The sequence below is a fragment of the Ascidia mentula genome, chromosome 7, assembly GCF_947561715.1.
Source record: "Ascidia mentula chromosome 7, kaAscMent1.1, whole genome shotgun sequence".
Taxonomy (NCBI): domain Eukaryota; kingdom Metazoa; phylum Chordata; class Ascidiacea; order Phlebobranchia; family Ascidiidae; genus Ascidia; species Ascidia mentula.
In genome coordinates, this window is record NC_138572.1 from 14,737,123 (window position 1) to 14,761,558 (window position 24,436).

At 38.6% G+C, this 24,436-nt stretch overlaps 2 protein-coding genes across 2 annotated transcripts in view; both read right to left on the bottom strand.

Annotated features, from left to right (window-relative positions):
* LOC145908051 (uncharacterized) overlaps positions 1 to 16,859 on the bottom strand; it is a 161,810-nt gene extending 144,951 nt beyond the window's left edge. The window contains exon 1 of the mRNA XM_082995227.1: positions 16,680 to 16,859. The gene's annotated coding sequence lies outside the window, so the exon portion shown is untranslated. The remainder of the gene's footprint in view (positions 1 to 16,679) is intronic.
* Positions 11,202 to 14,463, bottom strand: LOC145909645 (chymotrypsinogen A-like). The gene is made up of 8 exons (XM_082997005.1): positions 14,426 to 14,463; positions 14,052 to 14,152; positions 13,805 to 13,923; positions 13,177 to 13,293; positions 12,672 to 12,853; positions 12,415 to 12,515; positions 11,793 to 11,911; positions 11,202 to 11,462 (listed from the first exon to the last, which is right to left on the bottom strand). The coding sequence occupies exons 1-8, from the start codon at positions 14,461 to 14,463 to the stop codon at positions 11,202 to 11,204; spliced, it is 1,038 nt and encodes a 345-aa protein (XP_082853131.1).
* Positions 16,860 to 24,436: the final 7,577 nt, after the last annotated feature.

A 24,436-nucleotide genomic window follows, 5' to 3' on the forward strand; every position in this document is an offset into this window, starting at 1 on the left:
CAATGGTTCTTAACCTGTAAGGGCTTTTTTAGTGGTGTGCATAAAAAATTGCAACATAGACGAATTCTATCCAAAAATCGTTGTGAAATTGCATGCTGCGACATGTGTCATGAACTTTCAATGGGCATTAAATCCTGTTTTTGGTTGTTATTTGGTATTTTGATATTCAGTTCAAAGTACAACACAACCATGCTTTAACATAAAATACGCTGTCAAATCTTGTGCAGCACAGTTTAAAAAAGGAAGAATTATTCATATGTTATGTTTCATTCAAACAGTTTTCTGCTTCAAAAATATTTACCACCATTTTCCCGCGGCTGTTTTGAAAGTTGGGCCTTGGAATTTGTTGCGCCACCTAATATTTTGGATGAAGAAGATTTTACATTTGTTGAAGCCAAATCTCCTCTGCAAGCTGTAAAACAATGAGTCACAATATATAGTATAGCATATATCTTTCTTTTTCTTTCAATTACATTTAAGTTCAATGCTAAGTAATCGGCAAATTTTTGTCAGCAAAAAAGATAACAGAAACACATTTTTAATACACAAATACCAAATAAATATAGTACTGACTGATTTTATGCATCTTGGAAATTGTCATACCGCTGACAGCACTATTGACAGGATCAGATTCTGAACTGGTTTTACTACGTCCACTTCCAGAGGCTTCGATTGAAAATTATAAAATAAAAATAATGGTATTAAAGCACAAACTTTCCAATGCGCTGCACATACCTGGTTTGTGTCCGAGCAAAAGGCCACACACAAAACGACGAACCATTGCCCAATGGGGTTCATTAATCAAATCGTCTACGATTTGATCAAATTCTTCATATGACATGAACATAGAAATGTAGTATGCACCAAACATTTCCTGCAGAACTTGATGAAGGTAGTAGAAGAGAACATTCCTCCCATCAAAGACTCTACGACTGGGAAGCCAGGAGAACTTTGCCATTTTGAAAACTACATCCTGTACTTTTACATCTTCTAAACCTACTTTTTGAAGGTCATCATGTGTGAACACAACGGTTTTACGAACCATGCCTTCATATGCCATTTTACCAAGTGGCAATTTGAGATTTTCTAATTTCTCTCCTTTTGCATGCTCAGAGTGACCAAGTTGTTGCAAAACGGCATCAAATACATTAGTTATGGTGGAAATACTGTGTACCTCACCAAATAACCCAGCATAAACAATAAATTGTAAAAGCATTGGATTGCGGCATAAATCAAGCAATTGTGGAGATTTAGTTGCAAGTTTGTTCCACAGTTCATTTGCTTTATCACCTGAGTAACTATCAAACAGTGTCTTTGCATCCTCAGGAGAAAGATCAGTGACATAAATTGTTGGCTTAGGTCGGAGTCCAAATGGTATTAATAGTAATGAGTGGGGTCGAGAAGTAAAAATCAATGTAGATTTTGGAAAAAAATGCCTGCTGCAAAGGTTAGCAACAAGCTGTTGTACTGGCAAGGGAGTGTGATAATTCACTTTTACAGGTGCCATGTTTTCTAGTGTCCAGGTTGCTTGATCTAATCCATCAAAAATAAAAGCACACTTTTCTGGGTTCTTTATCATCCACTGGAAAACCAAACTGAGTGTTTCCTGTGAAGCATGGTTGAACTGATTATCCAGCAGAAGCTCCTGCAAAGTAAGCTTTTCATCGACATAGTTTAGATACATAAACCGAAGATGAAGCACTAAGTGATCTTCTGTTCCTAGTTGCCTGCACAATCTCTTTGAAAGAGTGGTTTTGCCACATCCAGCCGGTCCAAGGAAAGCTAGAAACAAGCCTTGCTTTTTGTGTTCTTTAAAGCTTGAAACTAGTTGGGGAAATTTGATGTGTTTACCAACAAATCGAGCTTTGCCCCCCTTGCTTGTCGATGGCTGAAACTCATTTTCCTTTTGAGGATCAATTCCTTTGTAAATATCAGTATCTGTCAGTGTTGGTTGAACCTCTGGCATTTCAACCTTTTGCAACTCTTCACTGTAAGGGACAACATCTGGATCAAGATTTTCAAGCTGATATTTTTTTATTTCATCAACTGCCTGTTGCAACTTTTCTTCTGCAAATTTTAAACAGGTTTTTCAGATAATAAATCCATGTTACTGTGGTTTTTAGACAAAACAGTGGGCTCTAGCATCTATGTTTGGCTGGTTTGATTTTAGTGCAGCATGCTGCATAACCACGACGCAAATTGAGGATTAGTGTTTATCTGTCAAATTGTTTTGTAATGGTAACGTAACACAGAAAAATGATAAAATCCCAAGTACAAAAACGGGAAAAAAATTGTCTGCTGTTTAGTTTTTTAGCCAACCGTATAATGTATCATCATATTTTCATTTCAAATGCTTGTTTGCAAAGTTTTAGTTGATCTAACTCTTATTTTACGCCAATTTATGTAACTACTTTGCTTCGTAGTAGTAGGAATAAACATAATTTCAGATGACATCGACAAACATCACAGAGTGTATTTAGTTGTAACAGGCAAATTTCGAGTTGTAACTCCCTGATTGGTTGGATCTTTACCCACAATGCAGTATACTTAATGAAGGTTAAAAAAATCTGCTGAAGGACGCATATTGGTATTTCTATGAAAATATGTTTGGCGGCAGAAAATTTGGACCTTGTATTTAATCCTCTGTCACAAAAGAAGGACGCCACAAAGCAATCAGTGATGCATGGGGTTCAATTTTACGTCATTGAGCACATGTGCCGTTGCTTGGACTAAGTTAGTAGTGTAGCGAACACAGTGTATATTAATATGAAAATTGTAATATTGGAACTGTTTATATTCGTGACCGGGTTCCCACGTACAAAGGTCAAACTAAACGTGGTACAGTAATAATTACAGACCTTTAAACAACGACCGCCCTGGCTCCAAAACAATAAAGGACTATAAAGTGCCGTAACCTGTTGGTCCGCCCTGACATGTCTAGCGGGCACTTGTGACTTGTGTTCATGCTTTATATGGGCCACATTGGCTTGCATGATTATTTCATTCCATTCCATTTCTACTTGTGGTTTAATTTGGACTGCTGCCGTACGTTTCAGCCATCTTAATACAAGATTGTTTTCCTGATTGGTGTCGGATTACGGAGTTTACAGAAGAACACGCATTTAAACGCAACAGTAGTCTTTGCTTGGACGGATTTGAGCCAGATTTAAGCAGTTTTAAGTAGAATTTTGGGCGTTTCAAGTCAGGTAGTTACGCGGTAACGGGTGCTTTATAAAATTGAGCTGAAAAGGCGGTTCAATCTTGAGGCTATATCTGCAGAATAATCAAAGACTTATGAATTACAAAAAATTTCTGGTCCAAGAACACCATCGGTGACGGGACCGGCAGCCAACATGGTGTCTGACGGAAGTCAATGTTTATAACGACAGTGATGTTTCAATCCTGCTATAACTGACAAATCGCATCCTAAAAGCATGAGTAATCAGTCATGTTGTGTAGCAGCCTACTGTTAATGCCACAGTTCTAACCCGCTTTATAGCCAAGTTAAATAATGTGAGTAATATTTTTCATTATTGTTGAAACTTTCTACTAGTTATGTTCCTCAATCGAAATCATAATCACTCAGCAAAACATGGGAAACAAGCCAGGTTTTTTTACAAAGTTGTATATTTTCTGTTTTACAGAGGAAGAACTTTCAGCGATTGTATGAGAGTGTTTCCGTTCCACAGTCAGCAAAAAATGCTTCATCGTAGATAAACGTAGGTGTTTTAGCTACAGTGTTTGTTTTACATATTGGCCAAACGAGCGTGAAGAAAATTCCTCACTTTCTAAGCCCATGTGATCGGCGTGAAGATGCCTCGGTAACTTACTGGCACCGCAGCTTCATTTGGCAGTTTGGCTTAACACTAGATACGGTAAACTGGAATCTTCTGTCCATCGTAAACCATATTGGAAATAGCTGTCCCTGTACTGTCGTATCTACCAACTGATTTAAACGTTTTCACAAACACTTTTACTTCCCGTATGTTTGCACAGTTTCGCTTGTCACTGCTACCGAAATATTCCAACACTTGTCCTCAAATGGTTTGTAAAATGGTTACGTAGGTTATTTGTGATGTCACGAGGTTATGAGTTGTGAGCAAACTATTTAAACAATTCATGGTTTGATGCCACATAACCAGAATGTTTGCAGTGGCAACATATAAGCGCATGTGTAGAATGGTTTAGTATCTCCGTCGAAACTCTTTCATTAATTTTTCGCGGCACACACAGTTTTCGAAACCTGTTAAATGCATTATTCTGACAAGCTGTAAAGTGCACTCTTCGTTCAAGTAGACAAAATGATCGCATGCACATCATGATTCTACAAAGGAAGTGAGTGCTCCCGAGCATCTGGATCCAAACACAAATTACTAAACACGTAAAAGTGTCTGAAAACGTTTTTACACATTTCACGCAAAAAGGTCACGGACAGAATGCTTTCAACTTAAATGCTGAAGTCAGACACATTCTTATTTCAATCAAAATATGGATTTACTTAAAAGCAGGTCGGTGTTGTGACAACCAAGACATGTACACCCACAGCCTTCTAGTATCATGCTGAACGACAGAACTTTTTGCTCGCACTTGCATTTCGCTTGCATTTACAACAACAACCGTAACTGGAACTTAAGTGCTCTGTACACCAGAGGCGTTTGATGGTTGCGGCTGACGATGCGTAACGGTCGCCGATTTTTCCGCGCTTTTGGAAGCGGCAAGAGGCTTTACACTAGCAGTGCGGTTGTCGCCACCGCGGCAAATCATTTCAATATCTACAGCGTCTTTGTGTCGTAAAAACGTCAATAGGAAACTTCAGTTAATTTTATTTTTTACGACAATTGACTTATTGATCTATTTTATATTCATGTACGGAGCGTTTACTTACGAAATATGTATTATTTGGTTCGCTTTTACTGGTGGAAGAGCAAATGACTATGTTAGTGGCTATGGGGCGCCGTTTTGAAAAAAATTATCTTGCCGCAACATAGAGCTAGGTTGCTGCAAGATAGCTAAGTTGCCGCAACTTAGCACTATGTTGCGGCAAGATAGCTCTATGTTGCGGCAACTTAGCTATCTTACTGCAACTTAGCTTTATCTTGCAGCAAGTTAATATTTTTCAAAAAGGCGCGTCGATGCCATTGTGAAAAATACCTATCTTGCGGCAAGTTAATTTTTTTCAAAACGGCGCCCCATATTCATGTACGGAGCGTTTCCTTACGAAATATGTATTATTTGGTTCGCTTTTACTGGTGGAAGAGCAAATGACTATGTTAGTGGCACTGATCTACAATATTTCGTGATCTACAATAAAAAAAAACGTTTTCCAATGTCCAAAAATTAAATACCGCAAAACAATTTGCGCCATTTTCAACAATAAATCTTATCACCAAATAAGGTATATACGTACAAATAGAATTGTTTAAAACCACCTAAAATAAATCACAACTAGCCAAATACCGAACGAAAAAGAGCTTCGGGTCATTGCGGCCGACGGAAAAGTTAAATCAGATTTAACTCCGCCGTCAGAGGCTTCGAGCGAGAAAATCACGCCGTCATGGCTAGACGCGTTTGGTGTGAATCATGCTTTAGGCAGTCACTATCTCCGTGGTATATGTTAATTGCTCCTGCTCAGTAACTTAATACATAAAAGCCAACGATGTACATTTACATGAACTTGCGTTTCGTGACATAGAACCAGATTTCCATAGCAATGCATCATGCATGGCAACCTAACTGATCATTGGTAGCAAAATTGCAGACAACCATAAACAAAAATGAAGAAATCAGTGAAACATTATCTGCAGTGACAATTTTAATGTGACGGTCTTAGTCACATAATATGGTCAATTCGATTCTATGTTGTTGCTGGGGCAAGACACAGATATTAGTAAATGCGTCGCATTAAGCTAACACTTCGTCATCTCCAAATGGTCGAATATAAATGCTAAATCAGTTGGGTTTCGACTTGAATATAAGCATTTGTATTTCAAACTTCCCTAGTAAAACTCCCTACCTCGTTTATCTTCTGATTCTGTAATGGTTGATTCATGATAATGGGCGTGATGATGATGTTCTTCCACAGTCTGATGCAGATGTTCTTCTACAGTCTGATGGTGATGTACGTCACCAATATGTAGGTGTAGGTTCTGGAATGGAACCAACAAAAGTTACCAAACACACTAATATTAATCGTCCAAAAAGACAGCATGGTCGTTAAAATTTTCTGAAATCCAATACTGCTCTAAGCTGCCCACATGCGTTTTGTTACGTGCAAAAAAAATCTGTCACTCACAAATGATTTTCTCCAACGCCTACCACCAGTACAGCAAATCTTAATATTCAAGAACAACAAGCTTACCTCGGCAACAATGTTTTGTGAGTTTTCTCCTTCTGTTTGTCGTTCGGCCATTCTTGGATTAGCAGGTGTAGCTTTGTATTGCAAGTACAGTATAGAAATATATTACACATATATAGCCTACGGTGTGTAAAGATTTGTATATTACGCAATTTAAAAACACACATACTCATGAACATAAAAGTAAACTAATGTATTGCAGATGACAGAAAAAAAACTAAAGTACACATATGTGGTCACTACAGTAAGCAGTGCCAGGCAAAGTAAGCAAAACTATGGTTAATTTGTTCAAGCCAGTATTGAAGATTGCAGGCAAGGAAAAACTTTTGTTTCCGCCGTTTGGCATCTTGCATTGAAATGGTGGAACTGACTGCTTGTAACTTGCTAGAATTTTACAAATTATTCTACAGAAACACAAGGATTTAATATAACTTAGTTGTAACTGTGGGAATTCAACTTGTGTCAGTTCTCACAGCAGGCACCGCATGTAAGAATGGTAGATGCTCAATAACCACCACACAGACGGGCGATAGGGATTTTCACGTTTCATGCGTGGTTACTTTAAGAATGATCCTCGTCCTTTCAAGTAAACAAGACGGGATATGAGTCATGCGATTGGCAACATTCAGTCAAAAGCAGTGGTGGGATTAAATTTTGTTGTCAGCCGGTTCTATCACAAAAGTTATATTTTTCAGCGGGTTCTGTTACAAAAAGTCATATTGACAGCAACCAGTAATGCTAACCGGTTCGCTGATCTCATAAAATTTCGTGAGACGGTTCTATAGAACCGGTGCGAACCGGCTGAATCCCACCACTGGTCACAAACCACAAGTAAATACATGTGGAGTTATCAGCTGTGTTGGTTGGGTAATTCCCCTCTCCACCCACGTATGCAATGTCGAATAAATATTCGCAACCTGAATATTTATCACAAAATCTATTCACCAAGGTGACAACTCTATGTATTAAAACATTAACAAACTTCTGAATGGCACAACACATGCTTACCGACCCTAAGACACCATTCGTTAACATCACAAATTCGCCCCATTCCCTAATGACGCAACAAAGTACAGCACGCCATACGAAAACGCAGCAGTGGTGACGTCACAAAGCGCTACGTTTCGCTTTCAGTTTGTCGTGATTCGAATTCCATTATGAAACTGAATCTGACGACGAAAGGGAACGAATAAATTTGATATCTTTATGCATGGGCTGAAGCATAATTTATACCAAATACTGATGGTAGTTTAGCATTAGAAATGTTTGTCCACCAATCTGTCAGGATGTTGTTGAGCTTGCATATTATAGCTGAATACTGAATTTTATACTGGTTTACCATCTGCACGGACAGTGTGAAGTTCTTAACAGTGCACTTCACAAACAACATAAATGACAAACTTACTTGTCAGCACAAGAATATCAAAAAGGACTGTTAAGGTAATCATATTTGAATAAGCGCAATTTCGGACACAGTTATTTCAGTTACGTTGACAAATTTTCTACAAAAAAGCATTGATGTCCTTTCAGACTCTTGAGCGTCGCAACTAAAGAATGATACTTAGTTCAGATGTTATTATAAGAGGTTGAGAGGTACCGTCTTCAAAGTTCCGGTCATTTTCACGTACACAGGAATTAAACCGCCAATTTTCGTAAATGTTTGGACGACTGGGAACTCTAAACATACAGGCTACACAATTGCTATGCATGGTTTCGATTATGCGTCATCAATGGTTCAAACATCACAATGCTGTAGGTAAAGATTGGCTGAAAATGCATTGGTTTAGATAAGAGCTATTTACTAAAACGCGTGTAGCGCAGCCCTTAATCCTTTTGTGGGAAAACTGTTAAGTTTAGCCAAAGCAGAATTTGTCGAAGAATGTAAGTACCAGACACCAAAAACAAAAACTTTTTCGTATAGGCGAAGAAAACATCTTCAATTCACGGCAACTAGCGCGTGGCACCAACTTTCGCTGTTGTGTGAGTTTTTACTGCGGTGAATAAATCTTGATCATATTGAAACTGAAAGTAGACTGACACTAAAGCTTATCTGTTATGTTTTTTTGTTGGTGCGTACAACTAAGTTATAGAAATATTTCGTAAATTTTATAATGGTTTGGAAAACGTTCTTAAGTGACCTAGTGTAGGGATTCCCAAACCGGGGACCGCAACGACTGCACTGGGGTCCGTAATGATGTTTAAAAAATAATTGCTACATTTTATACAGTGCGTAAGCAGTGATCATAACTGGATTGGTTTCGCAAGCTTTACAATACGAACAATATACATTTACTCTACTTTTGAATGGTTCTTACACTATCCTTGTATCTTACGATTTCAAACTTGTTTACAAGTTTTTCTTTCGTTTCTTTTACTACGCGTCTATGACGTAAGAATTCACCCTAATTGATATTGTTTGTGGAATTCCCAACGCTGATTACGTTGCAAAATGATATGACGTAAGACAAGGGGTCCGAGAAAAACAGGTTCACAAAATGAGGTCCACGGCCAAAAAAGTTTGGGAATCCCCGACCTAGAGAATTAGGAGAACACGTTTATAATTTTTTTTGAGTTTTTTTTTTCTTATGCTGCGATTTTGCCATCTAACGAGGCACTAAACGCGCACATCAATGCAATGCAGCAGCTAGATGCGCAAGCTTTTCTTCGACTAAACGGAAATTTTTGTTTTTGTTGCTTGGTACTTACATTCTTCGACAAATTCTGCTTTGGCTAAACTTAACAGTTTTCCACAAAAGGATTTAGGGCTGCGCTACACACGTTTTAGTAAATAGCTCTTATCTAAACCAACGCATTTTCTGACAATTTTTACATATAGCATTGTGACGTCAGACCCAATATTAGAAAGAAGTCGGAACCATGAATACTTCAAAAATATCTAAAACCAGCATTGTTAAAAGTAAACAAACACATATTGTCTGAGATATCTTTGGTCCAGGTAACACAATTATGTCGCAATTCCAACTGCAAATCTGCTAGTTATTAACGAATCAGTAAAACCACCACGAGCAGCAAATCTACTACTTCTAAAACAAGTTTCTTATAAAAAAGTGCTTCTGCAGTTGCGAGATTACAGCGAAAGAAACTATTTCATCGCCAACACATCGAACTGCCAAGCGCCTGTGATTTTATTATTTGTAACCCAGAATATAGCTGGTCGGTGTTGCCCATGCACCCTGTCACTTATCAGGGAAACGAATCGGCCGACCGCATTTAGCTGCTGTAGCTTCTGCCATAAGTAGCAAACTGTTTTAAGTGTGGTTGATACAGTGGCTGGAATTAGCGTTTGACAATAGACTGCAATTTTGTTTTGACGATAAATAATACCTTTAGCACTGACGTTTAATTCAAATACAATTGCACAGCAGCCTGGTATTTACAAATATACGTTAACCCGATGTACTGTAGTGTGGCGACTGAACTTGGTCAGAAATTAATAATCACTTGTTCGAAGGACTGTTTTTTTGCTTCGCTTTGATTTATTCCACAGATATCATAACTATTGAACAATATAACGTATACCGCCACTGAACCGCAACTCACAGCTAGGTTTGAGGCAAGGAAAATGTTTAAACCCCTCCGGACTCGTGCAAGCAAAATAACAACATAAACGTTTTGAAGTTCGTCATTTTCGAATCCATTCATACGTCGCATTGTTTCAAAAATTTCCTGGTGATATCAATGCTAGTGAAGTTTCGGCACAGGAAATGCGTGCAGAGCATAATGGATTAGCGATCCATCGTCTTAACCACTCGGCCACCTCGTCGTCCAAAACCTGTAGTTAAATGAAATAATTACGTGAGATTTGTTTGAAAAAAATATTGTCTTGTGAAAACTACTTTAGTTTGGTTTAATATTGTCGGATACGATAAATTGCACTTACATAAACTTGATAGATGGTTTCCCACATCCTTCGATAGTTCAGTTGGTGCGGCGGTAGAGTTTATTTGCTTGGCCATAATGTCATCTCTACTGTGGTTCGCGTCTCCTTTAGTTCCTACCTAGTTTGGTCCCTAACGAATCGACGTCAAATGCAAAGAACCACAAAGTGGAAGATTTCCTGGTTAGTTAACCGACAAGACCATATCGCAAGCTGCACTTCGGAATGGGACGATCACGCCTTGTCATGCAAGAGCATAAAGCGTTGTCTGATTATGGTTGTAGAGATCCCCTACGTATATGTGAAGGTCGTCTTGCAAGTCGTGCGCAAGCGCGTCAGTGCATCCTGATAACATTACGCGCGTCGGTTTCAACAAAAACTCCCCACATATATTCAGAGAACAGTTGCCGGAAAAGGAACATTACAACGAAACGACGTTAGTTAGAGCACACCGGTTTAGTTGTGTCAATGCAGACAGGAAGATCCTGTTGATCCAATCTTCAACCACAAAGCTTGACCATTTTGTTAAAAAGTTCTGAACTTATGAATAAACAGTGGATCCTTTGCAAATAACTTTGATGTTGATGTCTTTTTCACAGAAACATAAAAAATTCTGATCTCATTTCATCACGGTTATGGCTTAAACGTGTATAACACGAAATGCAAAGAAAACAGGACTTGAGAGTTCGGTTTTATTCGGTAAATATGATGTCGTTGTAGCTGCCAAGAATAATATGTTGTAATTAATCTGTTCTTCTGCCACAATTAAACGTACACTTTTATTTACCGATGTTTCATCTGCTATCCAGCAAGGCTTCCTCAGGGTCAATAAAAGTTACGTTAAATTGTGCCACGAAGAACAGATTACTAAAAAAGTAGTTTGTAAAGCACAATTAAAATTCTTTGGATGAAAGTCAAATACACGAGTACAAACGCACACAGACACAATCAGTAATGTTGGCAATATTTGTCAAGCACTCGGAAAGATCGAATGTCGCTCATAAACTGTTCATCAGTTGGTCTCAGTCGCATTTTGAGGTAAAGCCAACGAACATAGCTTGACACCCTCGTGTAAATCCCAGGTTTGTTTACGTTTCCACAACCGATTCCCCAACTTGTGATACCCCAGATAGTGTGACGTGCCGTGTTGATGTCTAAACATGCCAAAGGACCCCCACTGTCACCCCGACACGTGTCAGTGCCATCTTTCTGGAATATAAAAGTGCCAACAGTTAAAAAAATGCGATTTCTAAGTTAGAAATTTTTTTACAGTTGCCTCAAGTGTTTATATTACACGTGCGAGCCATGATAACCGAAATTGTAGATTTGGTTCAATTGCTGAACAAACAAAACGAAAAATACACAAGTGTTTCAGGCAAAAAAACTACCTGCAAATGAAAAGGTTAAAACAGACATCGAACAATCGCAACAACAACAAAAATTACAAAACGTTGCATTCTAAACTAAACAGGAAAGTAAGAGATATTTGATAGATTAACTGTAAAAGGCAGCATGGGTATTGAAAATTGTTGTTCTCACCGCAGCGCACATCATGGAGTGCTTAAGGTAGTCAACACCGAGCAGTCGGCTGCAATTCTCGTTGGGAAATATGCTCACTGGCGCCTGCTGGAGGCAGGGTGGATAATCCATGGGGTTAACTGCCGAACAACAAGCATGTTGTGATGTGATTCTTAAAGGTTGTGGTTGGCAAGACTTTAGCAAGTTTCGTCAACACCGCATCACAGTGTTCGTTGTTGTAACTTAGAAATGTTATATATGCCGACCGTAGATTGAATGCGCTGTACTATGAAATTGTACCGACAGAATACAGAGGTTAATTCACAACGCGCAGGTGTTAGAGATGCTTCCATATCGGAGTTTTTCAAAAACCCTTGTCTAGGTGCAAAACACTGAAGTGAATAACCTTGAATTAGAAGCCAAAACCGAAATTGTTAAACAGACATTTGAAACACAACATGTTTTTTTATCATCAGTGCTGTATTACATGATTATAAGCTGCATCGAATACATCGCCTATACATTCACAGGCAGGCAGGCGGATGGAAAGGCAATTTTGAAACGTGTTTGAAAAAAAGTACAGCATTCCAGTTTTTACCGTTTTATAAAGCGACTCATGCACAGAAAAACATAAAAAACTTACAGTGTCTGGGACCATGCGCCCCCCACCCCGATATTCCACATCGAGATTGTGACGAAAACTGGTTTTGTCCGAGAGGCAAACATGCTGGTCGCACAAATCGACTGCAGCCATAGAAATAAGTTTAAAATGAAACACTGATATCTCCATATGATATTTAATAACTCCTTGCTTTGGGCGTATTACGTTTACGTTGTGTGAAAACCAAGGCAATGCATTCTAATTTGGAATGTACCAGGTCCCTTGTGAATTTATCTTACTTGAATGAAACGCATTGTCTCAATTTAATCAACGCCAAGTCGTTGGTTGGACTCGAATGATACGAGTAGTAAGGATGTCTGTAAACCTCTTCAATATCTAGGTCACGTGAATCCTCTACGCCCTCTGATTGGCTGAATTGGAGTCCGTCACGGTTGTAGTAATCGCCCACCCGAACGATCGTCTCATTGGTGAACCTGTAACCATGGAAAAGGTTCCCATGGTAATTTGTTTTAACTCTATGGCACTCCATACCAACAATGAAATTTTTGAAGACCTTATTTCGTGATATCCTTATGTACAAAATGAACTTGATAGCTGGAAGCATTATTGTTCATAGGAGGTCTGTGGACCCCAAGTGGAAAACCTTGTCGTAGGAAATCAAACTTAAAATCGACACCAAATTCTCACAACGTGCACCGAAATGCAAACTTTTTACGAGCCTGAATCTGTCTGGAACTTTGTGCTAATTTATTCCATCATGAAAGAACTTCGGAAATTACTCACGATTTCGAACTGGATTCGACACAATGCGGCTGTGAGGACGTAACATCTGTTGATGAGAGTCCCTCCGCAAGAGTGAGGGGTGCGGCCTCTTAATGGATACTTCTTACGTATGGAAACCTGTTAGAATGACAAAAATACCTCGTACACTTGATGTAACAATGAAGATTAAGCTTATAGTGGTTCTTTACCGGTGAAAAATTTACTAGTAGGGGGAAATTATGGGTTTGTGGGTTATTAGTCGGCACCGAAATATACAAAAGTAGTTACAAGAGAAATATTATCATCTGTATTCACTGTGTGTCGTGTGGTTATTGGCAATTGGTCATGCCATGCGGCCGAAAAAAGTAAAAAAAGGACAACAGATGTAGAGAAAAATCAATCAATAAATCCTACATTTAAAAATTTGAATACTGGTGGGAAGTAGGGATTCCGATTAAATTTAAGATAGGAAATGAGATGAAAAATGGTTAAGAACCAGCACTGTTACAGACACACGTGCACATGGAAGCAAGTTTTTATGAAAGCCGGCATCTGACTGACAACGAATATAAGACATGGATTTGAATTGAGCTGTCCTATAATTGTACGTTTTAACATAACTTTGCAAATCTCCCACAAAATCATTTACCTGCCACGGCTGACTCCCGGGGTTGGCGTTGACCCCTTCCACTATTCTCAATCCATCTTTGACCTCAGGACAGAAAGCCGGAACAGGAATATAGGTGGTGGCTCCTTGCAGTTTGCTACCTTGGGAATATACGAACAAAATATACTGGCTGTTAATAAGACGTTGGATAAAGTTTACAACACAAATGACACGCTTGACCGAGTTGTGCATCCCCGTAATAAATTGTGGAAAACTTCGTACAGCTAACCTAAATCTTGATCAGTTAAAAGCCGGAAATTTTTCGTCCTTTGCGAGTTGTGAACAGCAATGTGGTTGGTTTCTCCAATGGAAGGCAATCTTCTCGTAATTCTAAACAGCAGAGAGCAACTACATGAAAATCTTTTAAAATCTCAAACTTTTTCCGAACAAGTTAACATTGTTGAATATTCATCAATTAGTATTAGAAGTATTGAATATAAATTGTCTTTACACATCACAAAGCCAGTTATCTTTTGGTAGAAAGCATTATCCATTCTTTTCTTGTTACAAATGCATTACCTTTTTGACCCAACATTTAGGCATAGGCAATACATATATATTTTGCACTATATTGTATACAATAACGAAATAACGTAAGCTTACGGTAAGACGTAGGTAAGAGCTCCGTTGTAATATATCATGATCGATATGGTGTGAATACGAATAATGATTTGAAACTTAGTCCCTCTGCTTAATCTTGCCCTGCCCAGACGACAAAGGGGCCTTGCACTCCATTCATTTCCAGTTGGTTCAGTTCTTGATGATTAGCTGTGTGTTACATACAAAGCGAAACCATTACAACCAGCAAGTTTGTTCAATTCAATGTTTTACAGTATGATAGTTTGTATTATCATAATCTCCTGATAGCAATATACCCAACAGAAACACATTCTACTTGAATAAGATATACTTATGATGTTTAAAGCATAGGCGATATATATATTTTGGAAATATATCAATTGAAAAGCTTGTGAAATACCGACTCCGGATTTATTGCAGAACTTGCTACAGTAAGTTGAAAGTTCGTTCAATTTATTGTAACCTTTTCCAGCTACCAATGGCATATTTAAATTAGAATGGCTTGACAGCGCCATCTAGCGGATAAACCAACAGATGACACTAAAACATACGAACTTATTGTTCTTGTTAATTCTTTGGTTTTGAATGGTTTGTTCATGCCAAAAAAACGTTTTTTTGTGAAGTACATTGTTAGTTATCTGATTTAATCTTGCAACTCACAGCTAGGTTTGAAGCAAGGAAAATGTTTAAACCCCTCTGGACTCGTGCAAGCAAAGGAAACTTTCGGCACAGGAAATGCGTGCAGAGCATAATGGATTAGCGATCCATCGTCTTAACCACTTGGCCACCTCGTCGTCCGAAACCTGTAGTTAAATGAAATATTTCTGTGAGATTTGTTTGAAAAAAATGTTGTCTTGTAAAAACTACTTTAGTTTGGTTTAATATTGTCGGATACGATAAATTGCACTTACATAAACTTGGTAGATGGTTTCCCACATCCTTCGATAGTTCAGTTGGTGCGGCGGTAGAGTTTATCACAAATACATCTGAAGTACACAGCATTTTAGGTAAAAGTACTTTTGAAAAAGAATGCTTTAGAATAACTAGTTTCACAAGATTTGTTTTTTCCTGAGTATTACAAATGCCTTCACTATATTTAGTAAATGGAAAGCACGAAAGCTTTTCCATTCAAGGTTAGAAATTGTTGCAGGCATGAACAATCTTTTTGCACTGTTTTGGTCAACTTTGCCTATCTCAAAAAAGTACAGTACATAATAAATGTGCTGCGTTCAGGTCGCATTACCTTAGGCAACTTGGCCATCCTGTCTATACACTGCACTTTTATATTATTTAATGGTTAGAAGTAGTTTTTAAGGCGCAATTACAAACTTTGTAAATAATGATTTGTTTAAAATTATTTCATCCTGGAAAATTAAACGCCTTGTTGGTTTTGAAACTATAAAACTGTCAAAATCACATAAAAAAAAACACACAAACCGGCGCAGTCTCAACCATTAATGTTGGGAATATTTGTCAGGAATCTGATAAGATGGAACAAAGCTTGACACCCTCGTGTAAATCCCAGGTTTGTTTACGTTTCCACAACCGATGCCCCAACTTGTGATACCCCAGATAGTGTGACATGTCGTGTTGGGGTCTAAATATGCCAAAGGACCCCCACTTTCACCCCTACACGTGTGTCAGTGTCGTCGTTCTGAAAAACAAGATTGGAAATTGTTTGTGGAAATATTTTCAGATAAACAAGAATGACTCGATTTAACCATACAGTAACTAACAGTGGAAAAAGAAAATTTCCGCTCTTACTGCAGTAAACATTGTCAGGCTCAAACAGCCAAGTAGGCGACTGCAATTCTCATGGACGAATATGCTCATTGGTGCCACTGGTGGCTATTTTTTTGTAAAATAGAGATTTGTTCATTCTCATAAAAATGAAATACGATTTTCACTTTCATTACTGTTGTCATGGATGTCACTTGTATCTTGTTCAGCGTTAATGAATAGATATAAAAGAAATAGGGTAAGTTTGTACCATGCCGAAAAGTTTTCAAGTAACATGTGCTTTGTATAATTTCACCTTTAACATTACCCCAATAAACAATTATATCCAGAAACATGGAAAACTACCTGCATCCCCGCATTCCCCAACCAGATATTCCATACTCACATTGTGATGAAAACAGGTTTTGTCCAAGAGGCAAACACGTTGACTGCACAAATCGACTGCAAACATAGAAATAGGTTAGTAATGGGACAGAAAAGTACATGGATTACATTTGAATTAAATTGGGATTCTGTACTAAAATCCAAGCTGACATACTGATTATATGGGAGAATATTCAAATTTAGAAAAAGTGAGATCTTGTGTAGAACGACATTGTCCCCGTAGACTTTCCACTTGAATGATTTGCAACAGTATATAGTTGGGAATGATCACATAGTGAGGTTTTCCTCTTCAATAATTAGGTCGTGTGAATCCTTTGATTTGTAGTAACCTGTAACCACCCACTCCAGGTCCCGATCGCTGGTCTCATTGGTTAACCTGTCACCATGGAAACAGGTCAATAATACTATTTGTTGTTTTAAAAGTTTATCAAGAAAACATGAGCAAATCTATGCTCTTTATGAAACAGATTGCACACAAGAAACACTTACATTTGAGCTGAATTTAACACAATGTGAAGCTGTAAGAAGGTAATGTCAAGTGTGGGGTTTACAGCATCTTAACAGATGTCTCCAATGTATGGAAACCTGTTGAAATTGAAAAAGTAAATTAGTTTTCTTGATGTTATGTGAATATCACATATATTGCACACTTGCACAGAATGTCAAAATATAATCAATAATATTATTCATCAATACTTCATTATTTTGTAACAATTAAATAACAATGACATATATCAATGGTGGGGAAGGTCAACAATAAAAACATAACCTTGTCTCAGACAATTTATAAAATTTTATTTATGCAAAACTTATTGTGTTAATTAAAAGCAATACTGCTTACCGTATGTTTATTATCTTTCATTGTCATTTTCTGTTATGAGTAAGATTGCATTCTATCGGAGTTTAACTTCTAATATTACATTTTGGGTGTTTTTTACCCAGGATTGCAGAGAAGTATTGGTGTTTACAACAACTAAATTATTTCCAGTCGTTATTTTCCAATCCTCAGGTTGGCATCGCTATGACTCTGCAAAAACAACACTGGTATTTAATGACTTTGCAATTAAAAGCTCCAATGTTTGTAAATGAGTTTTAGATAAAGACGATTTTCTTTATGGTTCTTTTGCTTTTGTCAATAAATTCGAGAAACAACAACTGCAGTCAGACCTTTTTAATCTAAACTGCTTTGTTTCATCTAATATGTTCTAGTCTGCATAAAGAGCCATCCAGCACATACTTTTATTAAATTCCACTTAACATATGTAGGGGTCAACATAAAATCAAAAATGTGTTTGCTCTTTCTTTATTAACAAAGTCAATCTAACCTTTTTTGCACCAACTACAAGGATTTAATGTAGGTCAGACATGTTGTTGATGACCTTGCGAAAATTAGAGGTCATGACATTCTTTTTTTTGTGTGTTTGTTTTCACCACACAGGGATTTGAATATTCTTGATGTTGCCTTGGTGATGTTTTACTCTTCAGTGCAACCTGGTGGATAAATGTAAAATGAAAGGTTTTGGGACTACTGTCGACCCGCAACTAGAGTACCACTTCAACTTGGCAAATCTCAAACAAATGCATAATTATGACAGCCAAACATAACATGGTTTTAATGTAATAAAACAAAAAAAATAGTTGTCTAATAATGCTACAAGAAATTACTGTTGTAAAGTTTATGAAGCAAAATAATGTTATATAGGCATAGTTACACACACTTGTGATAATATAGCAATATCAATACTAAGGAAAAAGTATCACATAAGTTTTCAGTATTTCTTTCATTGAAATTTACATACAACAAAGTTAAATACACATTGTGGGAACCCAACTTTTTTGAATGCGACCTCTTGTTCAGATCAAAATTTCCTGGGATTCGTTGTGTTGGTCAATCATCTAATTCAGTGACTCTAGACCTCTTTGTCCTGGCATACAAAGCTGTCAGAAAAGTCACCGACATTTTTGATGTTTTGATAAATCTGTTCCTGCCAAGATTAAAGTATGGGGTGAAAGTCATGTGTTTTCCATATAACCAGGTTGTTACTTGCTTCTACTGTTTTGCATATATCCATGCTCATATTGTAAACTGCACAAACATTTTTTGAAAAATAGGGGTTTATAAATCACTTAGAGTGAGTATTTAGAGGTTGTGGCAGACTCCCTGGCAACGCTCTATGGAGGGGGTCGGCAACCCCTGGCACATTAAGTTAATATTCATGACATGCCAAGTGATTTATCAGTTCATACTTCAGTACTTTTACATGCGTTCGGGATTGGTTTGTGTCGCAAAGATAGGTCAAAAAGATAAATGCCGAAGAATTTCACAAATTTACACAACAAAATTTATATAATGATATAAGTAATGAGGCGGTGGCAACACAGCTGTAACAAGATAAAGGCAACATACTCTGGTTTGCACATACATAATTTATAAACACACGCATAATGTTTAAAATGTTGCTGGCCCCCGCTGCACTGACACTGGTTAAGAACCACTGGTATAAGTTGAAATTCCCCAAAAAATTTAACTATCTTTTTCAGAAAATTTCACAAGCCTTGCATATATATATATAATTTACTGTGACATGGAGCCCGACGGCACCACTGGTTTTAGCTTTTACATGGACATAGGGTTTTCACCTCGATTGTCTTCAGAGGTTTGCAACCAGTGTTTGTGGAAATCTTTGACTGGTTGTTTGGCGAGAAAGATTGTCAAGAGCCAACACCAAGTTGCACTGATGTGATCAAACAGATCAAAACATTGGCCCAGTCGTCCAGTCTGCAACTCACTTAATATGATTTCTGTTGACAAAAGTTACAAATTAATTTAGTTTGGGGTCAGCATGATGACTAGGACTTCTTCCAGCATCAATTCATTGCATGGATTAGTGATGCTTTTCGGAGCTGATAAGATTGTTCTCATCAAGTGTGTTTCATTCAGATTTTGGATAAAATTTATTCTAGGATTTTTTTTATTTGGATTGACTCGAGGATTCATTTAAAATAAACCCAGCAACTAACTTTTAAACAGAGCACAATTCAACTGCAAGTAAGTATTTGTGTACAACAGACCAATACAAGACATACACTTACTTCATTAACCAACATATTCTCTTGGAACTTGATTCATGGACGTTGTCAGTTTGTGGGAATTTCACTCTTCATTTGCAATGAGATTTCTTGCATTTAAAACCAATACATTTGAAAATAAGATATTTTGGGACAGTTGAAGTTTTAATTTTATTCTGTAACATACGTCACAGAAACCAGTGTTTGTATTGCGTAATGTTTTGCGTGTGTAACATACGTCACAGAGGCCAGCGCTTGCACAATCCCATACTGCGGAGTAAAATAATACAAGGAGGATCAACTCCTTCAGCTAGTGTGCAACAGAATCTGTGAACAAGCGACTGCTAGTACAGCACGCGTGAATCATCTATATCCGCTCCCACAGATAATCTTGATGTGTACTGTATTTTATGTTCCTGCAATATATTACTCATGATATCACGTGACATTATTGACCAATCAGCTCTCATAATGGAGAGCGTTAAAGAGCCCTGTTTAGACCAGTAAATTCATTCTATTTGGTTCTTTCTGATTCTACTTGATTCTATCGTATTACTGTTACACTGCTAATATTACTGAGACTCTACAAGCTATTCGTCGGCTTGGGATTTATTCCCATAGCCTGATAATAAACTGTTAATTTGGAATCAGCGGTTTGCTGGTGAGAACGAGGCAGAAGCAGATTTAACAATCGAAGAGACTCAATTCGCGCTCAAGCCATCGAGACACTGTTAAGTATCTCTGATACCCTTAGAGTTATTTACAATAGTGCACCGTCTTCGGCAACTCCCTTGAGATCAGAGAAAAGAAGCAGACGTGTTTCACCAGCCAGTACACCAAGATACCCGGCAAACCGACGAGGCAGCCCGTACAACTCCAGGCGACCAGCACGCCAAACCAGAAGCCCAGGTGACAATCTGTCTCCAACTTCTCAAATATTTTTGACCAGGAACTCCAGCTCTATTCCCGGCCGCGCAACCACTCAACCTTGGCCCCCCTCTTGGCAAGCGCACTTAGGCGCCGAAGACAATCATCTGGAAGCAAGGAACCTTCTACGACTCCCCCACGCAACATCAGAACCAAATCACGTTCACCACCAGCGGACTCGTTTCCACAACAAGGAAGACGCCCCACTCAACATCTTGGAACCCAACAGCACAGCGAAGGAGATTGGAACAACCCCAGCAATTCTGCCCAACGAGAGGTAGAATACCTTCGACAATAACAAAAACGAATAATTCAAAAACTATAATCGCTCGCACACGCATTTAATTGTTTATTGATAACCGACTTTTTATTGCATGATCATTTTTTTCAATGTGCATATTGTGTTTCACCCCTTTAAAAGCCTAATAGTTCCCATAAGACCTAGGTCGCTAGGGAAATTTTTATAAACTTACATAGTTTAGCGCCAATTGTTTGTCCGGCATAACGGTTTGTCACTACCAATAGGAAACCATAATAATTACAGACTGCTAACGCAAAAGCCTGTTGTTTTTGGCAATTACAAATTAATGCAAACGACTGTTGTTTCGGCATTGGCAACCCATCTTCCCCAAGCCAGCATATTGCTCCAGTCGCCATTTTTTTATCAACCTTTGTATTGGGTTTGAACCCAACAAACTTGTAACAACCACGTTGAGTAAATTCATAAAGGAAGCCACTTTTTCGCCCGTAAGTAAGCGCACACGCAGTAAAACAGAAAACCCATTTTCCCCAAGCCATGTCAACAAGCGAAGCAGAAATTCCCATAGTTTCGCCGCGTAGTGTGTCATCGGACACAAATCAGTCATTTCTCCCGGCGCACAATCACGATAACGTCGCCAATAAAGCACAATCGTTCAGGCGTAACGCATTTCAGCCACGTAATACAACACCGCAACGCGCGACCGGAAGCTCTTATCAGCTGTTTCAGCAGCCGCGCAAACAATTTTCGGGACATCCCCCAAATAGACAGCGTTATAACTCAGACTTGTGTTTTTATCACGCGCGTTTTGGTCCCCGTGCAAATAAATGCACTCCCCCTTGCCAATGGAAAGGCAATTAACAAGACATCCCTCCTTGTACATAATTCTATTATTAACCATGTTTTGGTGCACTGGCACAACTAACCTTGATTTCAATTTGCGTATTTGTTCGCCGCAACAAGTTGCGGAATACGAGATATTCCCCCGGAAACCTGCCATCGCCACCTGCTCAATATGACCAAAAAATGCCATGTTAATGGTTTCCGCCTTGATAGAAATTTAAAGGAAATTCCAGCCATATCATGTCCCGCTGTAGAAATAATTACTACAAACACTTATTACTTTTTTGGAGCACAAACATCCCACTCCATGCGATTTTGTCCAGCCCAATTATCAGGCACTATTTACGCCCGCCTGCTAAGGCAATGCCGACTGCTATTGGTTTTTACCAAAACGATTTAAATGATCAATTACGATCAAGTTTCCAACACCTGAATGCTGATGCATCTTACCTAGAATGTCAATTGCAATCTTATCACTCGTTGCTACTTGCAACTAACGCGCGCATTAACCTCTCTCTTACTTTATCATTACTCACGGGACAACAGAAAGCAGCCATTACTGGAGAAACTATCACAGAGATAGGCTGCACGTACCGAAATGTACGTATACGCTCTTTACAATACATTAATGTGTATGCCACAATCCATTGTTTACCGAATTAGCAGGGCCCGCTAAATCGAAGCAAACCAAGTGGCAGCTGTATTCTAAAAGAGAATTACACTCAAAGGTACAGTTTGTAGAGCACTACCAACCTAATAGGATTTTTCACTTTAAAAAAACAAGGAAAAATCTTTCGGTTTATTAATTGTACAATGTCCCCGCAATTGCTTCCTATAATGAAGTCGATTAAGTAAGATAACTTTATCGAAGCTTCCAACATTCTACAGAATGTCCCTGTAGGAACCCCTCATTACCCGCTGAGGGATCTAGACTCAATTCTTGCGTCACTGGCACAGACCAAACGGCAGAATGAACGCTTAGACTCGTATTTTGGAGGCAAAAGGACTTCTCCAAAACGTCGGATGTGGCAAACTTGCGCATCTTCAAGCAGCATCCACTCAGTACTTAAACAAACGTTATTAATGACACTCTCCTCTAAGACAGACCCATTTTGGAGCAGTATTTTGGCTATTTTAGTCATTTTATCCTTAATTTGGGGTGTCATATTAACAGGCTTTGCAATCAAGCATGTCTGGCTACGCCTATATCCACGTGTAAGACCAACTATTGCTCACACATAGCACGGGCTCGGACAAACTTAAATCCCTTTAATAGGAATGCACCAGGTAACGAACCTGAAGCAGCAGTACAAAACGAGGCTGAAAATAATCCCTTGCATGAATTGTACCCTGATTAACAAAATGTAAATGCCCAGCAAGAACCAGCCGCACCTCCCACTGCATAGGCGCATGGCCCTATCCATAAATCTTCTCACATTGTTATCACCCGCACGACATGGTAATGACCCTTTGTGCATTCGCATGTCATTGCACATTTGTTGTGACTTTTCCTTGTGCACCATTATAACCGAGATTTCTCTATTAATAACTTCATTTTTTTTTCGCACCCACCATTTGCAATTTACTCGTTCAATCGCATTAACAACCTTTTTAATCGCAAACAGCTGATGTTATATTCATCACCTGCAAATCTGGGGGGAAGTACTTGTAACATACGTCACAGAAACCAGACTTCAAAAATTGAAATATTGGGATCTACCCAAAACTGCAGATGCAGGCCTAGCGATCACTGCAACTTATTTTCTAATACTAAAAAAAAGCAGTAGCTTTTTATACAGGATCAGCCTGGCTTATGAATCAGGAATATATATTTCGCCCCATGGGCATCTTCAGTTCCTTCAGTAAACACATTAAATGATATTAAAAACGTCTGAAAAACAGCAACATTAGAGAAAGGGCTAGTGATAAAAAACAACAACAACTTCGACCTCTTGCAATGCTACTGTGCCAAGGCAAAACACGAGTTATGTGCCAAGAGTTATCCGCCTTGCATGAGAAGGTAAGAGATTTGCGCACACGGTGGAGAAGCAGCATCAGACGCGGGTGGAGATAAGGAACGCGGCGATAAGTCGAACGGCGTAAAACCACCTTAAAGACACACACGAAAAACACGAGAAAACATGTAGCCATTAAAACGATTAAAAGCAATAAAAAGGAGAGAAAGATTTTTAAGAAAACACATCAACGCACCCTAGGCAATATCATTTTTTGTATGTTAATGGTGGCACCTGTAAGGTGAAGCCACTTTGCCTCGCACATGTCTAAATCCCGAAAATGTGGTTGTTCCACAAAAATTACATAAAAACAATCCGCCATGTTCGGTTGATTTGCGAAAGTGGACTTGTGCTGGGTTGCGTAGTGCTTTAGCAGAGCTACGTTGTCATCCCCTTTGGCAATGGAAAAGCTCCTCCAATTTGCTCTGTGGCCACGCCACCTAACGGCGAAACTATTTTTAGTTTGGCCCACGTATTTGCTTCCACACAGCGTGCACACTGCTACGTATATGCCGTAATTCTGGCAAGTCAATTTCTGTTGGAGGTTTGTTGTGCTGGTCTGGAGGGAGATATAGGACATTGCTGGAACCATGTCTTTCCCTTTTCCGTGGCAACCACATAAACTGCAATGTCCACAAGGGCCAGAACTACCTCGAACAGTAGTGTGATCTTCAAAAAGTGCAATACGTTTGTAATTTGTTAGTATACAAGATAGTGTCGGTGGTCTTTTGTAGGCGACCATTGCACTATGCTTGAGTGATCTTTCTTTTTCTGTGAGCTTAATGAGTTTAGGAAACC